Source organism: Plecotus auritus (genome assembly GCF_963455305.1).
Source record: "Plecotus auritus genome assembly, chromosome: 5".
Taxonomy (NCBI): Eukaryota; Metazoa; Chordata; class Mammalia; order Chiroptera; family Vespertilionidae; genus Plecotus; species Plecotus auritus.
The window spans coordinates 158,195,421-158,220,064 of NC_137776.1; the positions used below are offsets into that span (position 1 = coordinate 158,195,421).

The 24,644-nt window shown below is 50.1% G+C and overlaps 2 protein-coding genes across 2 annotated transcripts in view; both read left to right on the forward strand.

Moving 5' to 3' along the window:
- Nucleotides 1–12,255, forward strand: part of LOC308249441 (stimulated by retinoic acid gene 6 protein-like) — a gene marked incomplete at its 5' end in the record, with an annotated part of 34,926 nt that extends 22,671 nt beyond the window's left edge. The window contains 10 exon segments of the mRNA XM_080670933.1: nt 37–148; nt 3,888–4,041; nt 4,440–4,515; nt 6,661–6,742; nt 7,019–7,067; nt 7,540–7,657; nt 8,708–8,827; nt 10,059–10,222; nt 10,946–11,092; nt 11,720–12,255. Coding sequence (XP_080527059.1) covers nt 37–148; nt 3,888–4,041; nt 4,440–4,515; nt 6,661–6,742; nt 7,019–7,067; nt 7,540–7,657; nt 8,708–8,827; nt 10,059–10,222; nt 10,946–11,092; nt 11,720–11,868 — 1,171 coding nt within the window. The 3' untranslated portion in view covers nt 11,869–12,255.
- A 6,974-nt stretch (nt 12,256–19,229) lies between these two features.
- Nucleotides 19,230–24,644, forward strand: part of CCDC180 (coiled-coil domain containing 180) — a gene marked incomplete at its 3' end in the record, with an annotated part of 47,073 nt that continues 41,658 nt past the window's right edge. Inside the window, exons 1-5 of the mRNA XM_080668314.1 lie at nt 19,230–19,298; nt 19,514–19,605; nt 21,393–21,583; nt 22,653–22,741; nt 24,344–24,447. Of these exons, the coding sequence (XP_080524440.1) occupies nt 19,537–19,605; nt 21,393–21,583; nt 22,653–22,741; nt 24,344–24,447 (453 nt within the window). The 5' untranslated portion in view covers nt 19,230–19,298; nt 19,514–19,536. The remainder of the gene's footprint in view (nt 19,299–19,513; nt 19,606–21,392; nt 21,584–22,652; nt 22,742–24,343; nt 24,448–24,644) is intronic.

A 24,644-nucleotide genomic window follows, 5' to 3' on the forward strand; every position in this document is an offset into this window, starting at 1 on the left:
CACAACTGTCTTTTCTTGGTGTTTACTCATTAACAGAGAGAAAACAAAGTCTTGGTTTCAGAGCAGGATATACGAGTGGGACCCCTGCTTTCAGTTCCCAAGCAGAATGATCGGAACCACTGTGTTGGCTTCCATCTGCCTGTATCTCGTAAGTAGACCCGAGCAAATCCTTTTCTACTTTGTAAATGGGGCGGGGTTGGGAAAGTTGTTCTTAAAAAGCTGGCTCAAAATTTCTTCTCTGTGGATTAAACCATTTTGACTCCAAGGACACTTTTACCCATGTGGTGAATATTACTAATAAAAATAATCAGATTATTTATGGAGACTTCAGTTGCCAACTCCACCGGTAAAGAGCTTGCGGAATGCCATCCCATCCTAACAACAAATGAAAATCTAAACAAACTGAAAAAATAAAACCAACAACTCTTCTTAGGAAAAGTGGGATTATGGGGCAAATCATTGCCCCTAAGTTGAAGAGACAGACAGGTACATATAGAGAATCACAACAAAATGGAGCAGAAACCCCATGGGAATCAGTGCCGAAGTAGGAAAATCTGAACTGTAATTGACACCAACAATCAATTGGAATTTTGGACATTCATCAACTACTTAATCAACAATAGAATACACATTTTTCTCAAGACTACGTGGAAAATTCACCAAGATAGACGAAATTTTGGACCATAAAACACATCTTAACAAATGTAAAAGAATATAAATTACACAATGTCTGCTTTCAGACCACAGTGGAATTAAACTAGAAATAAATAACAGAAAGATAACTGGAAAATCCCAAAATAGTGGAAATTAAACAACATATTTCCAAGTAACTATGTATCAAAGAAAAAAATATCTCAAGAGAAGTTAAAAAATAAACTAAAAGATGTAATGAACTAAGTGAAAACACACTTAACAAAATTTGTGGCTGGGGGCGTGCGGCGAGGGCAGCAAAAGCAGTGCTTAGAGGGAAATTTATAACATTGAATGTATATATTAGAAATGAACAAAGATCTACATCAATCCCTAAGCTCCTACCTTAGGAATCTAAAAAGGAAGAAAAAATTAAATACAAAAGATGCTGAATAGATATATTAAAAATTAGAGCAGAAACCTGTGAAATTGAAAATAGGAAATTAATAAAGAAAATCAGTGAAATCAAAAGCTAGGTCTTTGAGACAATAAAATCAACAAGCCTCTAGCCAGACACAAAAATGGAGAGAGGACACGTTAGAAATGGAAGAGGGGAAAAAAAAAAAAAGAAATGGAAGAGGGAACATTGTTACAGATTCCATGGGCATTAAAATAATAATAAAAGAGTAGTATGAACAATTCTGTGCCCCCAAATTTGATAACCTAGGTGAAATGGACTAATTCCTTGAAAGATACAATCTGCCACAACTTACACAAGAAGAAGTGGATGATCTGAATAGACCTAAAGCTATTAAAAGACATTGAGTCAGTGAGTAATGATCTTTAAAACAGAAAGCACCAGGCCCAGATGGGCTCACTGGTGAGTTCTATGAGACATTTAATTCAGCAGAGCAAAGGAAAATAGCTTAATTGAGGTCTTTTATGCTACACTTGTTACTTAGCCAATAAAAATTATGTCATTTAAATATAAAATAATTGACAAATAATCTCAGTGAATTAAAAATAAAAGTGGATAAACTTGATGTACTGTATTTTTTAAAGGGTCAAAAATTGAAATATCTTCATTTTGCTGTTATTTAACTTTGCTTTCTCAACAAAAAATTTTAAATGTCATAATACAGACTTCAGATACACACACACACACACACACACACACACACACTCACACACTAGAGGCCCAGTGCATGAAATTCATGCACGAGGGTGTGTGTCCCTCAGCCTGGCCTGCACCCTCTCCAATTTGGACATCCCTCTTGTAATCCGGGACCGCTTGCTCCTAATTGCTCACCTGCCTGCCTGTCTGATGCCCCTAACTGCTCCCCTGCCTGCCTGATTGCCCCTAACCACCTCTGCCTGCCTGCCTGATCACTCCTAACTGCCTCTGCCTGCCTGCCTGATTGCCCCTAACCGCCTCTGCTTGCCTGCCTGATCGCCCCTAACCACCTCTGCCTGCCTGCCTGATTGCCCCTAACCACCTCTGCCTTGGCCCCTGCCTCCGCGGCTTCATCAGGAAGAACATCCAGAATGACGTCCAGAAGGCCATTTGGCTGTCCGGTCTAATTAGCATATTATGCTTTATATATATATATATATATATATATATATATATATATATATATATATATATATATTGAGTGGCCAGATTATTATGATCTCTGAACGCATAATAATCTGGCCACTCAGTGTATATCCTATATAATAAAAGGCTAACATGCAAATTGTCCCCTCGACCAGGAGTTCGACCACAGGCAGGCCGGCCAACTGCCCATGTCTCCTCCCCCTGACCAGGCTGGCCGGACCCCACCCATGCACAAATTCATGCACTGGGCCTCTAATACACACACACACACACACACACACACACACACACACTGAGTGGCCAGATTATTATGCATTCAAAGATCATAATAATCTGGCCACTCAGTGTGTGTGTGTGTGTGTGTGTGTATATATATATATATATATATATATATAGTTGTTGTTGTTGTTAATCCCCACCTGAGGATATAATCTGGCCACTCAGCGTAAGGGTGGAAGGGAGTGAGAGGGAGGAAGGGAGTGAGAGAGAGAAAGAAATATCAGTGTGGAGAGACACATTGATTAGTTGACTCCCACCTGTACTCCTACTGGGGCCAGGGATTGAACCTGCAATCCAGCTATCTGCTCTTGACCAGGAATTGAACCCTGTGGTCCACAGTCCAACACTCTAATGACTGAGCCAAACTGGTCAGGGCTCAATAAATTTTTTTATTAAGCACAGAATCAAAACATTTCATGTGGTCAAAGTTATCCAAGGTAAACTGAGTCAAAAGCAGGGTCAAAGTGGAGTGATAAAAATGGCAAGGCCAAATTGATGGGAGCAGGATGGCATGATGAAGGAGCAGGATGGCATGATGAGGGAGCAGGATGACATGATGAAGGAGCAGGGTGGCATGATGGAGCAGGGTGACATGATGAAGGAGCAGGGTGACATGATGAGGGAGCAGGGTGACATGATGAAGGAGCAGGGTGACATGATGAGGGAGCAGGATGGCATGATGAGGGAGCAGGATGACATGATGAGGAAGCAGGATGGCATGATGGAGCAGGATGGCATGATGAGGGAGCAGGGTGGCATGATGAGGGAGCAGGATGGCATGATGAGGGAGCAGGGTGACATGATGAAGGAGCAGGGTGGCATGATGAGGGAGCAGGATGGCATGATGAAGGAGCAGGGTGGCATGATGAGGGAGCAGGATGGCATGATGAGGGAGCAGGGTGACATGATGAAGGAGCAGGGTGGCATGATGAGGGAGCAGGGTGGCATGATGACAGGATGATGGGGGTGAGCAAGCATGGCATGTGTATAGGAAACGGTACCTTCTTCACTTTGATTATCTCTAAGATGCAAGAAGGGGAGCAATGAAATATGACTGGAATTGTCCCCAGGGTCACCCCTTATTCCACATTAGGCATTTATCTCACTCTGGTTTAATCGAAGTTTGAAGAGTTCTTTGAGCACTGTGGGACCTTGTCTCATACGTTGAAGGGTGAAGAACAGAGTTTGCGGTGTCTCCCATCTACAAGGAAGCTGCAATCCCATTCACCTCAGTAGAGCCAGTGTCCAGAGTCTATTTCAGATGAGTGAAATTCAAAGAGTTTTGACCTCAAAGCCAAAAAGAGACCCATAGTTATTGACATACTGGGCAAAAGCTGGAGTAGAGTGAGACCTTGAAGCATTTGCTCTGTGTCCCCAGTTCATTGTCATTGAGTTCTGCGTGTTCGTGTGTGTGAGGGATGCGCTGGATGTGTTTGAAGGCGAGTTAGAGAGCTACATTGCCTCCGTGAACCAGACCGGGACCCTGACCCCAGTCATCCTGCAGGTGAAGGAGCTGATGAACATCTCCAAAGGTAAAAGCAGCCTTGCACATGGTTGCCGTTTAACTGGAGGTGGGTCACCCTCTCCCCTCATCGTCCCCCAAAAGTGGCAGTTAGAAGTTCAGTGAAGTTTCACAAGGATGGAAGCTACCTAAAATGTACATATGCCATAATTTTCTCTTCACATTATTCATGGGATTGAAAATATTAATACCAGAGGAGAGGATTGTGCAGGAAATAAAGTATTTCAAGGGTATGTGTGGCTAAAAATGAAACAGAAATATATTAGCACAACTGTATGTACACAAGAAGTGTGTTAAAGGAAGTATAATATATTGTACCCAGACCTTTCTGATGTGAGTTTCTGCATTTTGAAAATACTGTTTCTGGTTCATCTTCAGAGGCCTCTCCTATCATCTTTTCTGTTTCAGGCGTCTGGGTGGTTACCATTTTGCCTGCCTCCCTCACGTGTGTGAGCTATCTATTCCACATTTTGGCTTGTTACAGGTAAGAGGGCTCAGAGTCTCGTTTGTGGGTCTCCTGCCAGGAAAGCATCTGATAGAATTTTCTAAGGATTCCCAAGCAGTGCCAGCGTGACCGGGAGTGGAACCAGGAGTGTGTGCAAGGTCCAGGGACAACCACATCTATTGTTAGTAAACAAACAAACCAAAACTATTGATCTGAGCTTCTACTATGATTTGGACATTGTGCTAGAATCTTCATTTTCAACTCAGCCCCGAGGGGTGCTTTCATCTCCATGTTTATAGCCGAGAAAGCTGAGACTCAACAAAATACCTTACCCAAGCAAGCAATGGCTGATCCTGTCTTCCGACCCCAGACCTTGATATTTCATGTACACTTTGGCAGCTCTCTTGGGTGTCAGACCTGTCCTGCTCTCCAGGACTCATCGCACTGGGCTATCAGCAGATGAATGTGGCTCAAGAAGACATCAGGGGAAATTGGGTCAAGGGGACCAGGGACCTCAATCTCAAGGACCGCAGTCAGTGCAGGAGGAGGGGGTGGCCTTCAATACTAGCTAGCACTTGCATGCAGATAGCAGTTGAATGCAGATAGCTCCAGCCTCTCTGTTTCTCTGCCTTTGTCTTTGCCTCTCTCTGTCTCTTTTTCTGTCTCAGTCTCTAACTCATGCTCACTGACTCACAGGAAGCTCAGGGCCAATCTCCCTGCCCCCTCCCCTCTCTACCCCCCCCCCCCCAGAATATTCTGCCTTTGCATCCTCACCATCTGGCTGCCCACAGGGTGAGTCTCTTGCCAACGGCATCCAAAAGAAAGACTCTCCAGGCACGAAGAGGCCACAGCTTCACTTTCTTCTCCCTGGACCCTGTGGGCGGACTGGACACGGATGCTGTCCTCTGCCCTGTCTGATGAAGGGACATGTCTGTTCCTTTCGTGCTTAGTCTTCAAGTGGTTGGCAGATTTTCACTGAGGCATTTGGTTATGACCAGGGACAACCACTGCAGAGCAGACTGCATGGACATGGGCAGAGGGCAACTGAGGGCACAGGGAAGAGAAGTCATGTGAGCTGGGAAGGCCTCATTCCTGCCCCGGCTGGCTCCCCCCTCCCATACCTGTCACCCAGGAGTGACGATCCCTGCTCTGCTTCCATCGTAGATGAAGGAGCAGAGGAAATAATGGACAAGAAAGCACCCTACAACCTGGGAAGCGTTGTGCCAGTATTTTTATTTTTCTTAGAATTATTCTAACTTACAAGCTATTTTTTTTTAAGTTACAAAAAAATATGTTCAGTGTAAAGTAACTCTTCCATTCAGACCTCAATTTATTGCCCCTGAGCTAAACATTGTTTGTATTCCTGGTTGCACACTCTGCTCCAGTGCTGCCAGACAGAAACACAGTGGAAGCCACAGGTGCCATTTTTAATTTTCTAGTAGACACTATTAAGAAAGTAAGAAGGAAAGTGAAAATGGTTTAACGAAGTGCTTACTCTAACATAACCCAAACACCATCACTTCCTCATGTAATACATATACAAACTATTAATGAGATGTTTACACTCTGTTTCATACCAAGTTTTCCCAATTCAGTGGTCACAAAATGACAAAACCACCTGGAAAATGCTGGAGATAGAATGTTAGGAAAAAAGCAGGACCCAGATGTGAATTTGGACCATGAACTTGACTCTGCCAACCTAATCTTTATGCAAAGGTCCCGGCCCGAGACTAGCATCTTGGAAAAACATGCGGTGATTTCTTGGGGTGCTGGGATTGTGAGGGGTGGTGGCCCCCTTTTCGTTTCCCTTTATGTTGTTATAAGTTGGGAGTATCATTACGAATGGCTTCCTGTTTTTATCTGTTTTAAAGTATTATTACATAAATGATTTATAGTCACTGTAGAAAAAATACAAAAAAATAGAGCAAAATGAAGAAAATAAAAGCCACATACACAGTCTCAAATAGCGTCATGAAGACTTGGTAACTGTATATTATTTTAATAAAATGTATTAAACTTAAGATTTTTAAGGCTAATCAGAACCATCGCATGAACTATGGTCAATAGTAGGGGCTAAGATGCCCACTATCTCCCTCCACAGACCCTTCTGTTTGTATCTGTTGAGCTCTACATGCATGAGGAGTTGTGGTTATGAACATTACTAATTTCCTGCCTTTTCTCTAGAAAGCATGTGAAGAGGTTGTGGGCAGGAAATAAACACTTTCTCCCTCTGAAGTTCCATAACCCTTCCTCCTCAGGGAGTGTGGTAAGTCTGCAGAGACCTGTCTCCTGCACCTCGGACAGGGCAGCGTGGTGTGGGGGAGCCCTGGGTGGCAGTCAGAGACCTCAGTTCTAGGATGCTCTGCTGCTGGGTGATGGGACAGTGGTTCTCATCATGCGGTTCCTCAGCTGTGAAATGAGGACAGTCAAATGTCTCAGTGGGCTGGTGAATGAATCTCCAGTGAGACAGGGATGCTGGACACATGTCCGTGGTGATCAAGGTTTTCTCCCCTCTGGGACCCGTTTTCTTTTTAAATCCCAGGCGGCCATTGCAAGGTACTCTGGCTGGCAAATAGCCTACATTTTGTGGGGTAAGTGCCATCATGTGACCCATTCAATTCAACACACATTACCTGGGCACCTGCAGAGCCTGGGGGTGGGTAGGGAGGAGAGAGGTGAGGGCAGAAGCAGCCCAAGCTCCTGCCTTTGAGGGACCTTCAGGAAGGAGGGAGAATCACACAGTCATATAGATCATCATCCCCACCTGTCCTGAGCCCACAGGGTATGTATGCCAAAGGCGGTGGTGATCCAGAGGAGGAAGTGACTCCACGCCCTGGGCAGGGCTTGAGTGCATCCTAGTGGAGTTGACATTTGAACCACACCTGGCAGGGTGAGCAGAAGGTCAACAGGAAGGAAAATGAGGGCATGCCAGGCAGAAGAAACAGCACAAACAAACGTGCCAGGACCTTTGGTGGCAGGAGGATGGATCAGAGCTGCAGACAGGGACACAGGTGACTGGGTCACGAAGGGCCTTGAGTGACCACCGGCTCCCTTGGCCCACAGGCTACCTCATTATCCACGTGGTGCAGAGCCTGTGTGGCATGGTGATCATGTACAGCCTGGTGCTGCCCATCATTCACAACCAGAGCCTGGAGATGCTCCAAGGACTGGGCATCGGGATGTAAGTGCTCGGTGGGCTTCCTGGCATTGTTCAGGCCTGGGAGCTGGTGGACCCTCGCAGCTGCTGTTCAAAATGCCCCTCTCCTGCTAAGCTCCCACCACTCCCTGGTCTTAGGTCTGATCAAAGCATGGGCCGAAAGAGCAACACATCACAATAGGAACCTTACAATTTACAAAATATTGCCACTCTCGTTGTTCAACGGGGTCGGTCCAGTGGTGTCTGTGGCAGATACGCATATGTCCATTCTATAGCTGGGAAGATTCAGAGGTGAGGAGGTGAAGTGAGAGACAGGACAGTATAGTGGAAGGAGAGAGGGAATCTGTGCTTGGGTCTTAAATCGGCTACATGACTCGGGTAAGTGGCCTCTCTGAGCCTCAGTTTCCGCAATGGAAGATAAAAGTGAATGCTGACATGGAGAATTCGCTATGTGCTTTTTCTCCTAAGAACTCTATGAGGTTGGGACTTGTTTAGCTCCCGCTTTTTCAGATGAGGAAACAGAGGCACAGAGATGTGAAGCAACTTGTCCACTGACAGGGAAGAGGCAAGACTGGGAGCCTGGCTATCTAAAACCAAAGCCTCATTTAGCCTCTGCCTCACACAGCCACGCTGGGGTGCAAACACAGGCTGTGTGGTGCTGCCTGGAGACCCCTGCTCTGAGCTCCTTGCTTCCATACTCACCTAGAGACGCCCATGAGTCTGGGTCAGAGCCTGCCCTGTCCACTCTCACAGGGCCTTCACGAGCCCCATTCCTTTCCTTGATTCCCACGTTGTTAACCCACTCATCCCAGTCGCCATGCCTGGGTCCTGAAGGTCTGGGCTAGAGCTAGAACGGTGACCACGTGGCTTTGAGAAAGTTATCGCCCCTTTGGGAGCCTCAGTTTTCTCACTGCAGAAGGGACATGGAGTCTCTGTAGGCATAAAGCACAGAGCTCATTGCTACTGTTGGTCTGGCGGGCTGGCATCTCACTGGGCACTTACCACTGGGCATTTGAGAAGGGCTGGAGAAGCATGGACAAGGCCACCTCAGGATGGTCTCACCCTGTGTTTCAGCCTCACCATATCCATCGTCCTGGGTCTCATGATCCTGCAGGTATGGATCGCTGGCAGCTTCTTCCTGCAACCCAAGATGGGCACAGCTGACAAGCAGAAGCCCTTGGCACTCAACAACAGGTGAGGGCAAAGAAGGGAATGGTGATTATAGGACTTTGGTCTCAGCAATCTCTTATTCCTTCCACTTCACCGTTGGCAGGCTTGTGGGTAAACTCTACACTTGCTTATAGAGTGAGGAGCTGTGGTTGAGGAGCAGACTCTGGAGCCAGACTCTCTGGTTCCAAATCTTGGCTCCACCCCTTATGAGCTATGTGACCTTGCATGACCTTGTTAAACATCCATGAATGTCAATAATTGTGCATTTGTGTTCTGAGGATGAAATGTGTTCAAATATGAACTAGATTACAATAGTGCTGGCCAGTGGTAATCCTTTCTAATTTAGTTATTCAAAGCCATTCACGATGAAGGAAATAGCATGGGCACTGAGCATAAAGAGATAGCCCCACAGGACCTGCCTGTGAGAAGCTCAGGGTCCACTGGGACAGTAGACTCCAAACAGAGGGCATGAAGGATCACAAGAGAAACAGGAGTAATGAGGAGAGCCAGGGTGGTGGAGGAGAGGCAGGAGTGGTTAATTCCACTGTAGGGGGGACGTTTGAGCTGAGGTTGATAGGATGGTGGGATGCCTACAGGTAGAGCTGAGGAGAGGGCATGGCTGGCATCGCCCACTGAAGGCAGGAAGCCATGAAAGGGCAGGATGTGTCAGGAGAACAGTAAGAATCAAATGTGATGGCCATGCAGTGGTCCTGGGTGGTGAGGGGAGGGAGGGGGCACGATGGGCCAATGCCAGAAAGGCCCATTTCGAGGACGGCCCACAAATTCAATATGCAAAGCTTGCACTTATCCCATAGGCAGCAGGAAACCCCATGATCAAGTGGTCATTTGGGAAATTTTATCTGGAGAACTCGGAGCAGTCCAGCTGGGGTTAGGTCGCTGTTGCAACAGACAGTGTGAAAGCCGCAGCCTGTGTGTAACCATACAACCAGCTGCGGCCACAGGAGCTTTCTCATTGTTCAGGAAACCTCAGAACCCAAGGATCCCATCAGACACTGCAGTCGCTACTAGCATTCGTCCTGCCCTGTGCTCAGAATCCTCTACGTCACAGCTGAGCCAGTCCTCACACCAGCGCTGGGTGGTGGGGACAGTCAGCTCACAAGTACAGCACAAGGTCATGCAGCTCGCAGCCAGGAAATGTAGGATTTGGCCAATGGTCTGGGGCCCCTGAGCCCGCCTGCCTGGCCAGCTTCTCACGCTGAAAGGGTGCCGCCCCTCCGCCTGCTTCCATTCGCAGGAAAGTGTTCCACAACTTCAACTACTTTCTGTTCTTCTACAACGTGCTGCTGGGCCTGGGCGCCTGCCTCTCCAGGCTTCTCATCAGCTGCATCCTGGGCACATGGCTGATCGCCCGCATCGACAGGACCATCATGCAGAACGGCTACGAGGCAGCAGACATGGGTAAGTGGCCAGCCCCACCTCCCACTCCCCATGGCCGCCTGTTGGGGGAGGGCTGGACTCCCACCTTTGTAGAAGCCACCTGGAGGTGGGGTAACAGGGGCCTAGGGTTCACGCCTCACTTCTGCTCAGAGCTTATCTTCCCAGGGAGGCTGTAAAGCTGAGCAGGGAAAAAAAACAACCCAAAACATTCAGCCCAATGGGGAGAAGGGAATGCAGGCTATCTGCGTAGCTGACACAGCTTTGAGGTATAATGGCAGGCAGTGGGAGGTAGCACAACTCTCTCTAAACGGTTAAGAGGTGAGTTGTGACTGCACAGCTCTGAAAATTTTGAGAAAGGACTCATCCCAGAATTACTGGTGGTGTTATTTGGAAACTTACTTAGATAAGAAATTGGTCTGTCTGGTTGAAATACTCCAAAATCAAAACCTTTTCTGTAGAGCAAAAATAGTTTTTGTTCTGTTTCTGGCCTGTGTTCATTCATTCACTCGTCTGTTCATTAAAGGAGCCCAAAGCTCCTTTGAGCTTCAAGTTCCACATTAAATGGACGGATTAGAATGTGATCTGTAAGGGCCCTTTCGGCTCTTTATACCCAATTTTCTAGATTCTCGGCAAAGACACGGGCACCATTTAGGAGCAAAGTGATGCTGCAGTTATGTCATAAAAAGCACCCACCAGGCCACCCTGAGATGTGCCCCAGAGCCTGACTTGCCTTCTGGATTTCAGGGTTCAGTGCATGGGTTGGCATGCTCTATGTGGACCATTATCACACCAACCCCGTGCTTGTCAGCTTCTGTCACATCCTGCTCAGAGGCCTGAGGGAGAGGAAGCTGCAGCAGGCCATCAGATATGGGCACCTGCATCAGTCAGCAGGTGAGTCTCCTGTTTGAACCTTCCCTGTGCTTAGACAGCAGGAAACAAGTATCCTAAGGGTTTTCTGGGATCCCTGAGATGACTCAGGTTCCCCTTCCTGCCTCCCTTCCTCCACACTCCTTGCCCTGGGAAATCCACTCGGTCAGGAGGGTTAGCCCCTAGTCAGCCTGGCTATGGGACCCCTGAGGCCTTATGTCCTTGTCCTTCTAGCTGGCTCCTCCCTGTTCCTCAAAACGAGCTCTAGTTCTGCTGAGTCCACACCCTCCCCCCCAGTTTGTTTGAGACCCCATGCATATCTCAGCCTTCAGCCAGATGCCCTCCAAGAGGGCATTTAGCCACCAACTCCTGCCCCTCAAGGCTCTATACTGTCTACTCCCAACTCTCCCACCTTATTCCTCTGCTCTGCCTTCAGCTGGGAAGCCCTAGGCAATCTTGTCTTGTCAGCACCGATCTGAACTGCGCTCATCACTGTTCCCAACACTGCAGATACCCAGCTCTGTGGGATAAATGCATCCTCCCACCCACACCTCACACCTCCCAGGCAGTTTTTCTTACAGCCTCTGAGAAGCACAGAGACAGCTACCCCCCTCCCCTGCCCCCAGTCTACCTGATCTGATTCTATCGTAGGTCCCTGCACCTCGGCCAGGCCCAGGACAAGGTGGCGCCTGCTGCAGACCCTGATCAACAACCCCAGGCTGGTCATGCTCAGAAAGTCAAAACCAGGTCATGGCTCCCAGGAGTTTACCCAGATCCTGCTGACGTGCTCGGAGAGCTGACGTGGCCTCTGCCACCGCTCCTCGCCACTCCAGGTTGACTGCTGCTGAGACGAGGCCCCAGCTACCCAGCAGCTGCCCCCAGAGCGATGGGACGCCCAGCCACTGTCCACATAGATGGCGCATGGCACCGGCCCCTCGGGATATCCTCTGGGCTGAACCATGAAGTCTCAGGTCTAATTCACTCCTCTAGTAAAAAGATCAAGAACTAAAGAGAAACTCTGTTGAACAAACTTTGTCCAGTCATCATTTCTACTCCCCATGGTTGGGAGACAGCCTTGGGCAGTTCCATGTTGAGATGCACTTAGCGTGACCACAGGGCAGAACTCTGTGTCACGGGAGAAGGTGGTAACATTTCTGTATCTGGATAGTTTAAATGACCTTAATTCAACAGGGCCCTCATTGCTTCCTTCTTTCTAGGCCTTACCGTGGTGAGAGAGAAGGAAATCCGTGGTCCAGCCTCCCATCTGGTAAGGGGAGCAGGCACACACTGAGCTCTCCCTGCCGGGACGACTGGGCGGGGTCACAAAGATATACAAGTTCTCTCTAGCAAGGGGGATCCCCTGGGAAAGCCACCTGCCTGAGGAGGCAGAGGTGGGTGTGCAGGCATTCTAGGTGGGGACGATAAGAGCAGAGATGGTGAGCAGGAAATGTCCAGGCGTGTTTGAGGAGGGTGAGCCCTCTGGTGCCTGCCGTGCAGAGCATGGGGGACTCTTAGACCATCCAAGAAGGCCCATATGCCACGCTGGAAGCCTGGACATTCCTCTTTGTGCAGAGGGCCCAGGACTTACCCAGATCCTTCACATCCAGGCATGAGGTCTCTGATGGCCTGGGGTCTGTGCAAAGTCTGACCATTCAAAGTGCAAGTGCCAGGAGGACTCCCAACAGGGTGAGGGAGGTCCCTGTCCACCTCCCAGAGCAGTTGAGCTTCAGGAATCATTACTGAGCACCCATCGTGAACCCAGTCCTGTTGCTAGGTGTTTGCCGGACTTATCTCTTAATTTAATCCCCACAACCGAGCTTTGTCATTCTGCTTTTAGAAACTGGGAAACGGGGCACTGGGGCTGCTGGGATCCCCACACCATCACTTCCTAGTTGTGTGGCATTGGCTAAATTACATTGCCTTCCTGTGCTTCCTTTTCCTCACATAGAAAACACCCAAAATTATTTGGGGGATAAAGTGAGTTAATACAAACACTCCTAAGCTAGTGCCTGATATACCCTCAACTCTCAATAAATATCTGTCACGTTATACTTGGTGGCGATCTGATTAACGTCTGCCCGCCTCACGATGCGCAGCTCCGTGAAGAAAGGGCTGCCGTGGCCTCCCCTGAGGTAGTTGCCTTGCAGATTACTACTGACTCTCCTCAGGATCTGCACCCACCAGCTCCAGTTGCTCTAGGCCTATTGGTAGACTTGCCCCAGAAGTCACCTTGACGAGTGAGGGGGAGTGTGAGGGCTTTCCATGGCCAAGTACATGGACCCTTATCCTGGCAAAGCAGAGCCACGATGGCTCTGAGAGAGAGGCTGGAGCCCCTAGGGGATTTCTAAGGTGTGCAGGGAGGCTGGACATCTTAGTTCACAGGTAGCTACATGCTTATGGAATGAGGCCCCGCTGTCGTCTTACAAGGTGCATTACACATCTTCCCCCTGAAACAAGCAGGAAAAGGAATTCAGAGATCATGGACAAGGATCCCCGGGGATTCAAATCTAGATAAAGGCTGATCATTGGGCCCTTGGGGACTCAGGAGGGAAAGTCCTGCCTGCCCTTAGTTCATTTGCAAATTATCTTCCTCTGGCCTTGTCCCTTCCACCCACAGTGTTCAATCTCTTCACATTTCTTTCCCTAGTTAGTGCTGTTGCAATTCCAGAGGCGGACCTAGAAAACCACAAGTTCCTAATATTTGGCCAAGAGAAACCTCAGCAAGAGATGAAAAACGTGTTCCCTCTTCCTTCAACATTGTAGAAAAGAAGCCACTGTCCTGGGACAGGACATAGTCCAGGCAAGTGTTATTTTTAAAGATGCCCAAATTTCAGTGGTTGTTGCTATGCCTGTAAAGAATTTCAACCACTGAATCCCAGGAGTTCTGAGGGGCTGTGACTGCTCCTTGTTCACAATAATGAAATGAATGTGTTCTCTGAGGAAGGGAGCCTGGAGGGTCTCCTTCAGAGCCAGGGAAGGGGCTGGCCCTTCTCCCTTCTCCCATATACAATACGCTAATGGCCCTGCGAGATATTTTAGTTGAAGGAGGAATGTGAGAATCTGAATCTAATCTAAATTAGCACAGGAAGCCAAAGAACTAAACCTCAGCTCTCAGCTGTAAAAGAATATGGGTTTTAATAATATTGAGAACAGCACTCTAGGAAGGAATTCTGCCAGTCTGGGAAGAAAACCCTTTTGCTAAACCTAGAAGGCTCCCTTACCAGGGGGCTGTTCTCAGCATGTCCACAAGAGGGCGAGATGGCAACACCTCCCAGCAAGGACGCGAACCCTCTAGGACTGTGAATTGGGTGTTCTTTTCCGGCTGGATAGAAGAGAGGGATTACCTTGGGAGGCATCCCCCAGAATCATGGCCCACCTTCACCACCCTGTCCCCACTCATTCTGATTCAGGCACTGTGCTGAGTGATCAGTCAGTACCTTATTTGTCCCTGCCATGTGAGTGATCATTTAGCATCACCCATTTCACAGAGGAGAAAACTGAGTCCTAGAAAGTGGAGGTGGCCCACCTCAGGCACAGGATTGGGCAGTAGCTGGGATCTGACTCCTCAAGACCACATTTGGCCCAAAGCTTTACGGAGCCGTTGGGATTCAGCCACTGTCAGCCTGGACACTCACCCCTGAGCTCACTGGTGGCCAGTTCCTCTGAGCCTTGAGTGTTCCATTGACTGATTAGGACTGGGGCTCCATCTGGCAGGACAGGTGGTAGCTACAGGACAGAGCAGTACCTGTGAACATACCAGGAGCCACACCTCAGGTGTTCCTCCCAGTGTCTGCCCAGTAGCTGGATCCAAGTGCCCCAGGATGGCCTTGCAACAAGGTCTGGAGCTGATAAGGGAGCCATGGCCACCAGGGAGAGTCTATACCTGCCCTCATCTAACTCCTGCCCAGCCTTACCTCTCATTCTGCTGAGCTGCTCCATATCCTGGAACCAGGCCCCAATTCGCTCCTCAGGCTCAGGATTGTCATGATTTGCAGCCCCCTGCAGCAGCAGATCTCTCTCATTACTTTGTATTCGGGGACAGAGGGAAGGACAGGCTGCAGGTAGAGCATGGTGGGGGATGCTGCAGGGGCCTTAGGAGTGAGGAGTGAGGCAGGCGGCCAGTCCTGGACCTCTGCACACATGGGAACCCTCCTTCCCTCCAATTCCATCCAGGTCCTAACTGTTCTCAGGGATGGGTGTGAAGAGCCCCTCTTCCAGCAAGTTGTCCTTGATACCAGCCCCTACTCCTCTGTTATCAAACTCTCCCAATAAATGGGAGACGCAGGGGATGGAGCAAGGACTGTCCTGCCCAGTGGGAGTTCCACTTCCCTCCCCTCCCCCGCAGTGAGTGCCACAGCTACTCACCTTACTCTCTTTCTGGAGGTTGATCTGATTCCCTTGGGAGGCAAACAGCCAAAGTCCATCAGAAAGAGCCTCCTAGCTAGTCCCTAACCAGTCCCCCATCTTCACTCTTTCTCATGTTGCGGTACCACAAGAGCCCTCAAGGGGGCAGGGCACACACAGAAAGCAGGTCTGGGACCTAGGCGGGACTCTGCGCTCCAAAGTTGGGGGGACATGGGAGCTGAGGCTCTTCTAGCCCAAGTCTTTCTGATGACAGGTGGGGGAACTGAGGCTGCAGACAACTCGGCAACTTATGTGCCGCCCGACTTGGAGGAACCTGACATCTCGCTCCACTCTGGGCACCTCCTGAGGGAGAGGCTGAGTCCATCTGGGACAAAACCTCCTGCACCTTTGCGTTCAGGCAGCTCTACTGCTTCCCCAGCTTGGGGAACTGGGGTGGGTGTCTATGGGGAGCCTTCGTTCATTCGTCCTCAAGATGGGCACGACGCCCCAGCTCACACAGGCGGCTGAGAGGCTCTCCAGTACAGGGGAGGGAGGGGGCGCTCTCTTCTACCAAGTCTCAGGATCCTGGTGCCCGCTCTCCTGCCCCAGACTAACCTCCAGCTAATCCTCCATCACAGTGTCCAACGTCACCAGGTCAGTGAGGAACATGCCAAGGAATAGGATGACACCCTGGGCCACTGGGGTGAGAATAGTGATGAGCCCCAACTTTCAGGTGCTGCCCCAATACCCTCCCCTGAAAACTCCTCACCCTCAGCTCCTGGCCACCCCAGGGTTCCCATGTGGAGCAGTCTCCCCCAACCCCCTCCCTCACCCTCCAAGAACACCAGATTGCTCCTCATCACCACCCAGGGCCTGCTTTTGGCAAATCACAGGATCTGTGGTCCCAGGTCCCCCCCTACCCCCAAATCCATCCTGTATCCAGCTCTCTAGGCCCCCTCCTACCAATCACTTCTGAGGGAGGGTTCAGGCACTGTGGCAGCAGGAGGCAGGGCTGCGAGAGGAAGGCCCCCTTTTAAGGCCTCCAGCTGGGAGGGAGGAGCCCCTCTCCTCTGGCCCTGGAGCCCCTCCCCCACAGGCACACTCCCCTGCCCCTGCTGCTCCTCTTCTGGGCTCTCTAGAGATCATCTCCAGGATAGCTTGGTGGGCTGCTCCTGCCAGGGTCCAGGACAGGGTACTGAGGCCATACTCCACCCCATTTCCCGCCAGAACCCCTAGTCTTGGGCCCTGGACACCTGACCCAAGTCAGTTGGTACCAGTGCTACTCCATGCGCCAGGTTGCTCCGATTCTAGCACAATCCCAGCTTGAACACTCACCCCGTGCGGCCTTGGGCCTGTGGTCTGACCTTGAGCCTATTTCCTCATCTGGAAAGTGAGACTTCACCTCCCTCACAGGGTTTCCTGAGGACGCAGTCACCTTACTGTGGTCATCGCTCTCCCCTTACCCCCAGGCGGAGTGGGGCCCAAAGCCTGCACATTCCTTTCCTCCCCGAACCTCACCACCACCCTGCCCACAGGATCGTCACCCTTCTTTCAGATGCGGAGTCAGAGGCCCTGTACCCCGCCCAGCCCCACACTAATCAGAGTCCTCTCCTAGGGGCGCTCCGTGTGTAGCTAAGCCCCAGCCCGGCTGAGCCATGAATGGAAAGGGGTGGGGTGTCTCAGAGCCTGGTTGAGCCCCGCTGGGATCTCTGCCCCCCAGGATGGGCCCAAGGCCATTTCAAAGGCCTCACCTCCTCAGAACGTTCCCCTGCACAGCTTTCTTTATCCACTCAGGAAGGGGACTCCAGAGGTGCCCTCTCTGACTGACAGGGTCAGGGATGACCAGGGCACAGCGTATAAATGCTTTGTTTCCTCTTTTACATTAAGCTTCTGATTTCTATTCAGAAAGGATCCAATAAGAATCCATCAGTTTCCCAGACTCTTAAAATCCCTCAGGGGTCCTCAAACTACGGCCCGAGGGCCACATGCGGCCCGCCGAGGACATTTATCCGGCCTGCCAGGTGCTGCTGCCTGTCCTGCTTAGCAGCCGACTTAACCCCGGGCCCGCAGTGTGCATAGGAATTTGTTCATAGTTTTTTTTTAAAACTATAGTCCGGCCCTCCAACGGTCTGAGGGACAGTGAACTGGCCCCCTGTTTAAAAAGTTTGAGGACCCCTGATAGGGCATATATCATTGCCAACTAGACACCCAGGTGGAATTGATTAGCAATGACTGCTACAGGGACAGAGGGGAGAGTCAGAGAATGCACACACATCTGTCCCTGGTCCAGCCATTTAGCCCTAAGCTAGGCAGCCCATTTGTCCCCCTGGTCAGTGGGACTGCACTACCCAGCCCTGGTGCAGGCAGGTTGCCCGCCCTGTGGAGATGCAGTGACGACAGGAGGAGCAGCAGAGACATGGCTTCCAGAGGACAGGTCCCTGCTGAGGGCAATCCAGGTTGAATAAAGTTAGCAAGGCACACCTGCCCTTCAGGAAACACCTTCAGCAGGTGCTCTAACTGCCATTGACAGCAAGGAATGTACAAGCATGCTCAGAGAGAGGAGAGGCGGTGGGGTGGGGAAGGTGGGGTGGGAGGTCAGGCTCGGTGCATGGGGTGCTTGTCACTCACTGGCAGTGGACTGGAAGTACGGGCGGGTTTGGGATGAGTGGAGACGGGCAGATGCCAGCAGAGGAGGAGAGGAGGAGGGCAGGGGCAGGTGCAGGCAGAGTGAGGAGTTAGCCGAAGCAGGGACAGTCAAGGCGGAACCAGCTGTGGGCCTCTGCGGACACCTAGGAGCTGTGGGTGAGGGCCTTGTGAGCGGAGAGTGGGTAGGTCAGAGCTGTACTTTAGGAGGGCGTGTGGCAGTGGTGGGTTGGATGAATGAACTCAAAGAATTGTCAAATTAGCCTTTTTATTATAACTCCATTCAAGCCCGGAGGCCTACATTTTGAGCCTTTCAACCTCTTCTAAAAGGAGAAAGAGGTGCTGTCGCTTAGAGATGCTTCCACGTCTGACCTGCAGCCAAGCACCACGGCAGAGGCTGGTTTGAAGCAAGGTGAAGGCGGTAGGACAGATCTTCTTGGCCATCATGAAGGACCTGGCGCTACTTGCACTTCCTGTCTCCCACAGTTCCCAGGACATTTAGTGTGCCGCTCTGGACCCTCCCGACAGCCCCGAGGTACCCCCTGCACAGAGGAGAAACCGGCCAGGATGGTAGGGGTTGACTAAGGTTTCACTGCTCCACAGGGGACGCTCCCATCGCAAGGGCAGCCCGCCGCGCCAGGAAAGGAAGTGAGGGCGGGGCCAGCGGGACTCCCGCCCTCCGCGTCGCCTAGGAGACCAAGTGCGTCCTGTACCTTAAGAGGTAGGGCAGGCCCTGGCTGACCTGCGGGGTGCTTTCTGAAGTTGGGGTGAGGCCGCGTCCTGGGCTCCGACCTCTCTCCACTCGGCCGGTCGGGCTCGGATGGGATGTCCAGGGCTGCCCACTCGCCTCGGTGGGCTGGGGAGTGGGTGGGCTGGGGCTCTACCGGAGCCTGCTGGATCTTCGCAGCTCGTGTAGGAGCCTAGCGTCAGGCTGCTCCCATCTCAACTTCCCCCGCCCTGTGTCCACTGCGGGGGGGCGGGGGGGGGGAATGGGGTTGGGGGCGTTGGGCTGGGGGTGAGGAGGGGGCGTTCGGGGAGACCGTGTTCAGCGCCTGGTTGGGAGTTCAAGGTCGGGTTGAAATCCCATCTGACACCTTGGACACGTTGACTTTTCCCAAAATAGCTTGGGAGAGTGGAGCATCAAACAATAAACATTTATTATTCTTCACCCCAAAGTCCCTCTGGGATTTGAGTCCTGCGACTGGGGAGCCAGGCTTCTCTGTGAGTTCAGCTCTTGCCTGAGGTTTGTCTTTTTGCTTCTTCGCCCCCTCCCTTCTTTTTGTTTAGAAACGCTGAGGCTGGAGAGGGGCCCCTGCTTCCTCCCAGACCGCCCCATCTGTGGGGTCACGTCCTCTGGAGAGAACTTGTCTTTGGGAGGGGTAGAGGCTCTGTCTCTCAACCTCAGGTCTTAACGAGAGCCAACCCCATCGTGATTCTTGGACATCTGCTTTCCTGCAGGGGCGGTCCAGCCAGCAGCCAAGATGTCCTCAGTGGGGAAGGTGACCCAGGTTCCCTGCGGGAAAGTCTACCAGCAGATCTTCGAGGCTGAGGTAGGCCTGTCCTTGTCTCCCCTCTTCTTGCTCCTCAAACTTTGTTCTGTTCCCCACACTTTCCTCTCCTTCCCTCCAAAACATCCCTCCCTCTGAAGTCTTCCTTGCCTGGTAATCTAATGAAATAAGGGCTTGGAAAATTGCTTTAATTTAAAAAATAATTCTTATTAGTTCTTAAAGTATAAAAATATAAAATTAAAGTGTCTATTCTTGAAAATCAGAAAATTTAAATTAAAAACTTTAAATTACTCAGAAATAGTCAGAATTAACCATTGGATGCCCTTTTTCCTATGAACAAAAACAATTCTAATTTTTCTGTTTAAAAACTGTGTTTGAGCCCAGCCGGCATGGCTCAGTGGTTGAGTGTCAACCTATGAACCAGAGAAGGTCACAGTTCGATTCCCTGTCAGGGCACTTGCCCGGGTTGGGGGCTCAATCCCAGTGTGGGGTGTGCAGGAGGAAGCCAATTGATGATTCTCTCTCAGCATTGATATTTCTGTCTCTCTCTTCCTCTCCCTCCCTCTCTGAAATCAATAAAATTATATTTAATTTTAAAATCAATATGTCAATAAATAATAAAAACTGGGTTTGATTTTACACTAGTGTTTTGAAACCTTCTTTTCCCTGTTAACAGTATTTCACAGACCTTTCCCATGTCAGTAGGTATTCATATACTTCGTGACATTTAGTGGCTTCCTAGTTGATCTAGGGCTGCCTGTAATGTACTAAAGTAACATAGGTGTTGGAATTGCCTTGTCATCTATAAAAAACTGCACAGACAAAACGAATCTTAAAAGAAACACTCAGACTTGAACACTTCCTTTCGAGTTCTGTACTGCTTATTTAGAAGGGATTTGCATTCCTACCTTGAACCCTAAAAAAATGTTCTCTATAGAAGGCTTGGAAATTATGAAAGGATAAAGAGACCAAAGAAACAAATGATCCTTACTCACATGAGCCTGCTCCCTGGAAGCAGTACAACATTCTTAATGTTTGGCATATGTTCTGTATGTTTCAGAGACTCCTGTCCCACCAGAATGTTTGGTCATTTTTCTATGCATTTAAAATGTTGAGATCATACTGTATCAGTAGGTTATAACTTATCTTTTTTAAAATATATTTTTATTGATTTCAAAGAGGAAGGGAGAGGGAGAGATTGAAACATCAATGATGAGAATCATTGATTGGCTGCCTCCTGCACACACCACACTGCAGATTGAGCCTGCAACCCCAGCATGTGCCCTGACCAGGAATCAAACCATGACCTCCTGATTCATAGGTCGATGCTCAACCACTAAGCCATGCCAGCCAGGCTTAATTTATCTTTTAACTGATACGTTTTATAGCATATCATATCATATACTATGTAATATCATATGTCACAAAAAACCCTAAGTCTCATTTTTAATAAATGCCTAACATTCCATTGAAGGGACCTACAATGTGCCTTCAACCAATCCCCTATTATTGGATAGTTCCTTTTTTCCAATTCCTTGTGATTATAAAAATGCTGGTCTTGGTCTTCATTAAAATTTCTTAAAAGATGTCTTCCTGGAAGTGGCTGAATGGCTGCTATAGGGAGCGGAGAACCCTTCTGTATGAGGTGTGCCCTACCTGGGGTTGGAGGCTCTACTGGGGTTGGAAGCCCTACTGGGGTTGGAGGCCTTTCTGCAAAGCCCCTTCCTACTGGCAGGTTCCCACTGGATCTCCTAAGCTTGCGCAGGCAGCCTGAGGGTGCTGGGAAGTCTGTGCTCTGACCCCTCCCCCAACTGGATCTTTGGATTCAGGTGCAGCTGGTCCACTCCCTGGTGACCTCCAGGAAGCGAGATGGAGAGAGTTCCATGGTCCTGAAGAACACCAGCAAGCCCTTGATGAAGAAGGTGGATATTCCTGAAGGGGAGATGTTGTCCCCTCGGCAGCACAAGTGGATGCACAGCCTACCCAATGACTGGGTCACGGAAAACCCTGTTTTCTACAGGTAGGTCCTGCCATCCAGGCCACATGCCCACACACTGGGGGTGCATCAGAGCCTTCAAAAACTCAAAAAGAGCTCACACAAGATGAGTGCTAGGTAGGAATAAAGTACCAGGGAGGTAATAACACCTGCTTTCTAGGATTGTTTGCTTTTCCCTTTCTCTCCCTCCCCCCCAACCCCAAATTATTTAGTGCCAAGGGCCAGGCATTGGGCATGGGGATCCCACCCTCCTGGAATTTGAGGCCTCTACAGTTAATAAATAAGCTGGTCTCCCCAAAGGTGGGAAGGCTGGTGGGACAGAAGTCCAGAAAGCTCTCTGAAGAGGGGCCTCAGCTGAGCCCAGAGGACGGGGGAAGGGAAGCATGGGCAAGTCTCTGAGGCCGGATGGGCTCGGTCCACTGCTGAAGGCTGAAGCAGTCAGTGGCCTGGGGAAAGGAAGATGAGGCTGGGAGAGGCTTGCATACCACAGTTGGTATTTTGGACATTACTGAAGTGAGCAGCTGATTTTCATTATTAAGACCTTTTGGGTGCCACATGCAGAATCTAGGGAGCTGCAAGAAGAGGCAGGCAGGAGGCCACAGCAGTCCATTTAAGCTTGGTGGCACCTCAAGAGGGAGAGTAGGGCATGTCGGGTATATTTTGGAGGCAGAACCCATGGACCAGGTGCTGGATTGGATTTGAGGAGTCCTAGGTCTCTGGCCTGAGCTCCTGGACAGCTGAGGTGCCATTTCCTGAGATGGGAGCCACTGGGTTTGGAGCAGAGAGATCAGGGGTTCCTTCTGAACTTCCAAGTTCAGAAGCTGAACTTGAGATTCCTGAGCAGAGGATTTCAGCTCCCTGAGCTCCGACTCCTTAAGTGGGGAAAAAGGAAAGGAAAGCCAGGGCTGCATCTTCCTTTGGGGCACTTGGAAGAATGTAGCAGAAGCTGGGCTTCCCTTTCGCTCTTCAAGTTCCCTGCAAGCCATAACCCTCTCAGGGCTGGGACTCTGGGACAGGAAGCCAGTCCTCCTCCAGAGCTGCCCTGAGGGTGAGGGAGTTGGGATTTTATTGTTCTTTTCTGCTTCTTCCTCAGGGAAAAGAAAATAACTGAGAAGAAAAAAGCTCAAGAGAGTGAGAGCACCATCGCTGCCCGAGAAGTCCGGGGCCTCATGGACACCATCGGTGAGCCTCCGATCAGCCAGTGAGGGCAAGCCTGGCCTGGGCCCCAGAGAGCCCCTGGGGACCTCCTAGGAGCTTAATGTAGAAGCACCTGCAGCTCTCACTGTGTAGAGCTCCCACTCAGGCTTCTTCCCTGAGCATTCTCCCCTAAACTTTCTCCCCTGAACCTTCTCCCCTGAACCTTCTCCCCTGGGCCTTCTCCCCTGAACCTTCTCCCCTGGGCCTCTCCCCTGAATCTTCTCCCCTGAACCTTCTCCCCTGAACCTTCTCCCCTGGGCCTTCTCCCCTGAATCTTCTCCCCTGAACCTTCTCCCCTGAGCCTTCTCCCCTGAATCTTCTCCCCTGGGCCTTCTTTCCTGGGCCTTCTCCCCTGAGCCTTCTCCCCTGAATCTTCTCCCCTGGGCCTTCTCCCCTGAGCCTTCTCCCCTGAGCCTTCTCCCCTGAACCTTCTCCCCTGAACCTTCTCCCCTGAGCCTTCTCCCCTGAATCTTCTCCCCTGAGCCTGCTCCCCTGAAACTTCTCCCCTGGGCCTTCTCCCCTGAACCTTCTCCCCTGATCCTTCTCCTAGTGCAGGGAGCTGGCGGAGGAGGAAGGGACTTCGTGCACTATCACTATTTACTAATCAAAACCAATTGGTAAAGGATGATGCTCGCTTTACTGTGATTTCACAAGAGAATTTCTCAATCCACATTTTCTTCCTTCATACCACATTCTTAGTTGACTTTATGTCAATATGAAGGGTCTTTTTCTTTTTTTTAAATATATCTTTATTGATTTCAGAGAGGAAGGGAGAGGGAAAGAGAGATAGAAACATCAAGGATGAGAGAGAATCATTGATTGGCTGCCTCCTGCATGCCCCCTACTGGGGATGGAGCCTGCAACCTGGCCATGTGCCCTTGACTGGAATCGAACCCGGGACCCTTCAGTCCGCAGGCTGATGCTCTATCCACTGAGCCAAACCAGCCAGGGCTGAAGGGTCTTTTTCTTACGATTAATATTATAATTCATGCTCTCTATGGAAAAACGGAGAAAGGAGATAAGTAAAAACTCCCCCTCTACAATAGTACCCCTTCTCCTCCCAAGAGTGCCCATCCCCATGAAACAGGTGATGTTCAGCTTCCGCATAGGTTCAGGGGACAGCAGAGTGAGATGGCAGACCCTAGAGCAGAGGGCCCATGTCCAAATCCCTGCTCAGCCACTGACTGCCTTTGTTCTTTAACCCCAAGCTCGAGTGTCCTCGCTTGTAAAATAGGACCAATAAGTAATTGAGGTAGAACAATAGCTGGCACATGTAAGTGTTGTTACTCTTACTGTTGTATGTATTTCCTTCTATAAAACTAATTTTAAAAGATATAATGGGCCCCGGTCTATACATATCATTTTGGAACTTTCTGCCAGCATTTAACTGCTTATGTGAGGCTTCGTTTCCTATAGCCCTTACGGATCGCCTCCTCTTCCCTCTTTTTCCTCAAACCACTGCTGGCGTGGTTTCGGGATGCATCCCCTGAGTCACGGTACTGTGTGCCTTGCTGCCTTTTCCTGGGTGCCTTCCCCTTGCCTGGGAGCTCTGAGGACAGCCTCACCACCTCTGTTGTTCTCCCCCAGTTCCGGAGAGGGTCAGCACCGTCACCTTTCAGGGGGACTATAAGAGGAAGAGCTACGAGAACGCTCTGATGAGTTTTAAGGAGGAGATCGCTCAGATTGGGATGGTGAGAACCTTTGCTTTTGCTCCCCTTCTATCCTTGGGCTTCCGAAGGCAGGTTGGTCACTGCCCCCAACCTCCCTTTCCCCCCAGCTCCCAGGTTCTCAGTGGCCCACCGTAGTGTGGCTAGAACCATAGTAGACATGTCTGAGGCTTGGTTATCTCCTACGTCAGGTTCTGTCGTTATTCCCATTTGACAGGTGA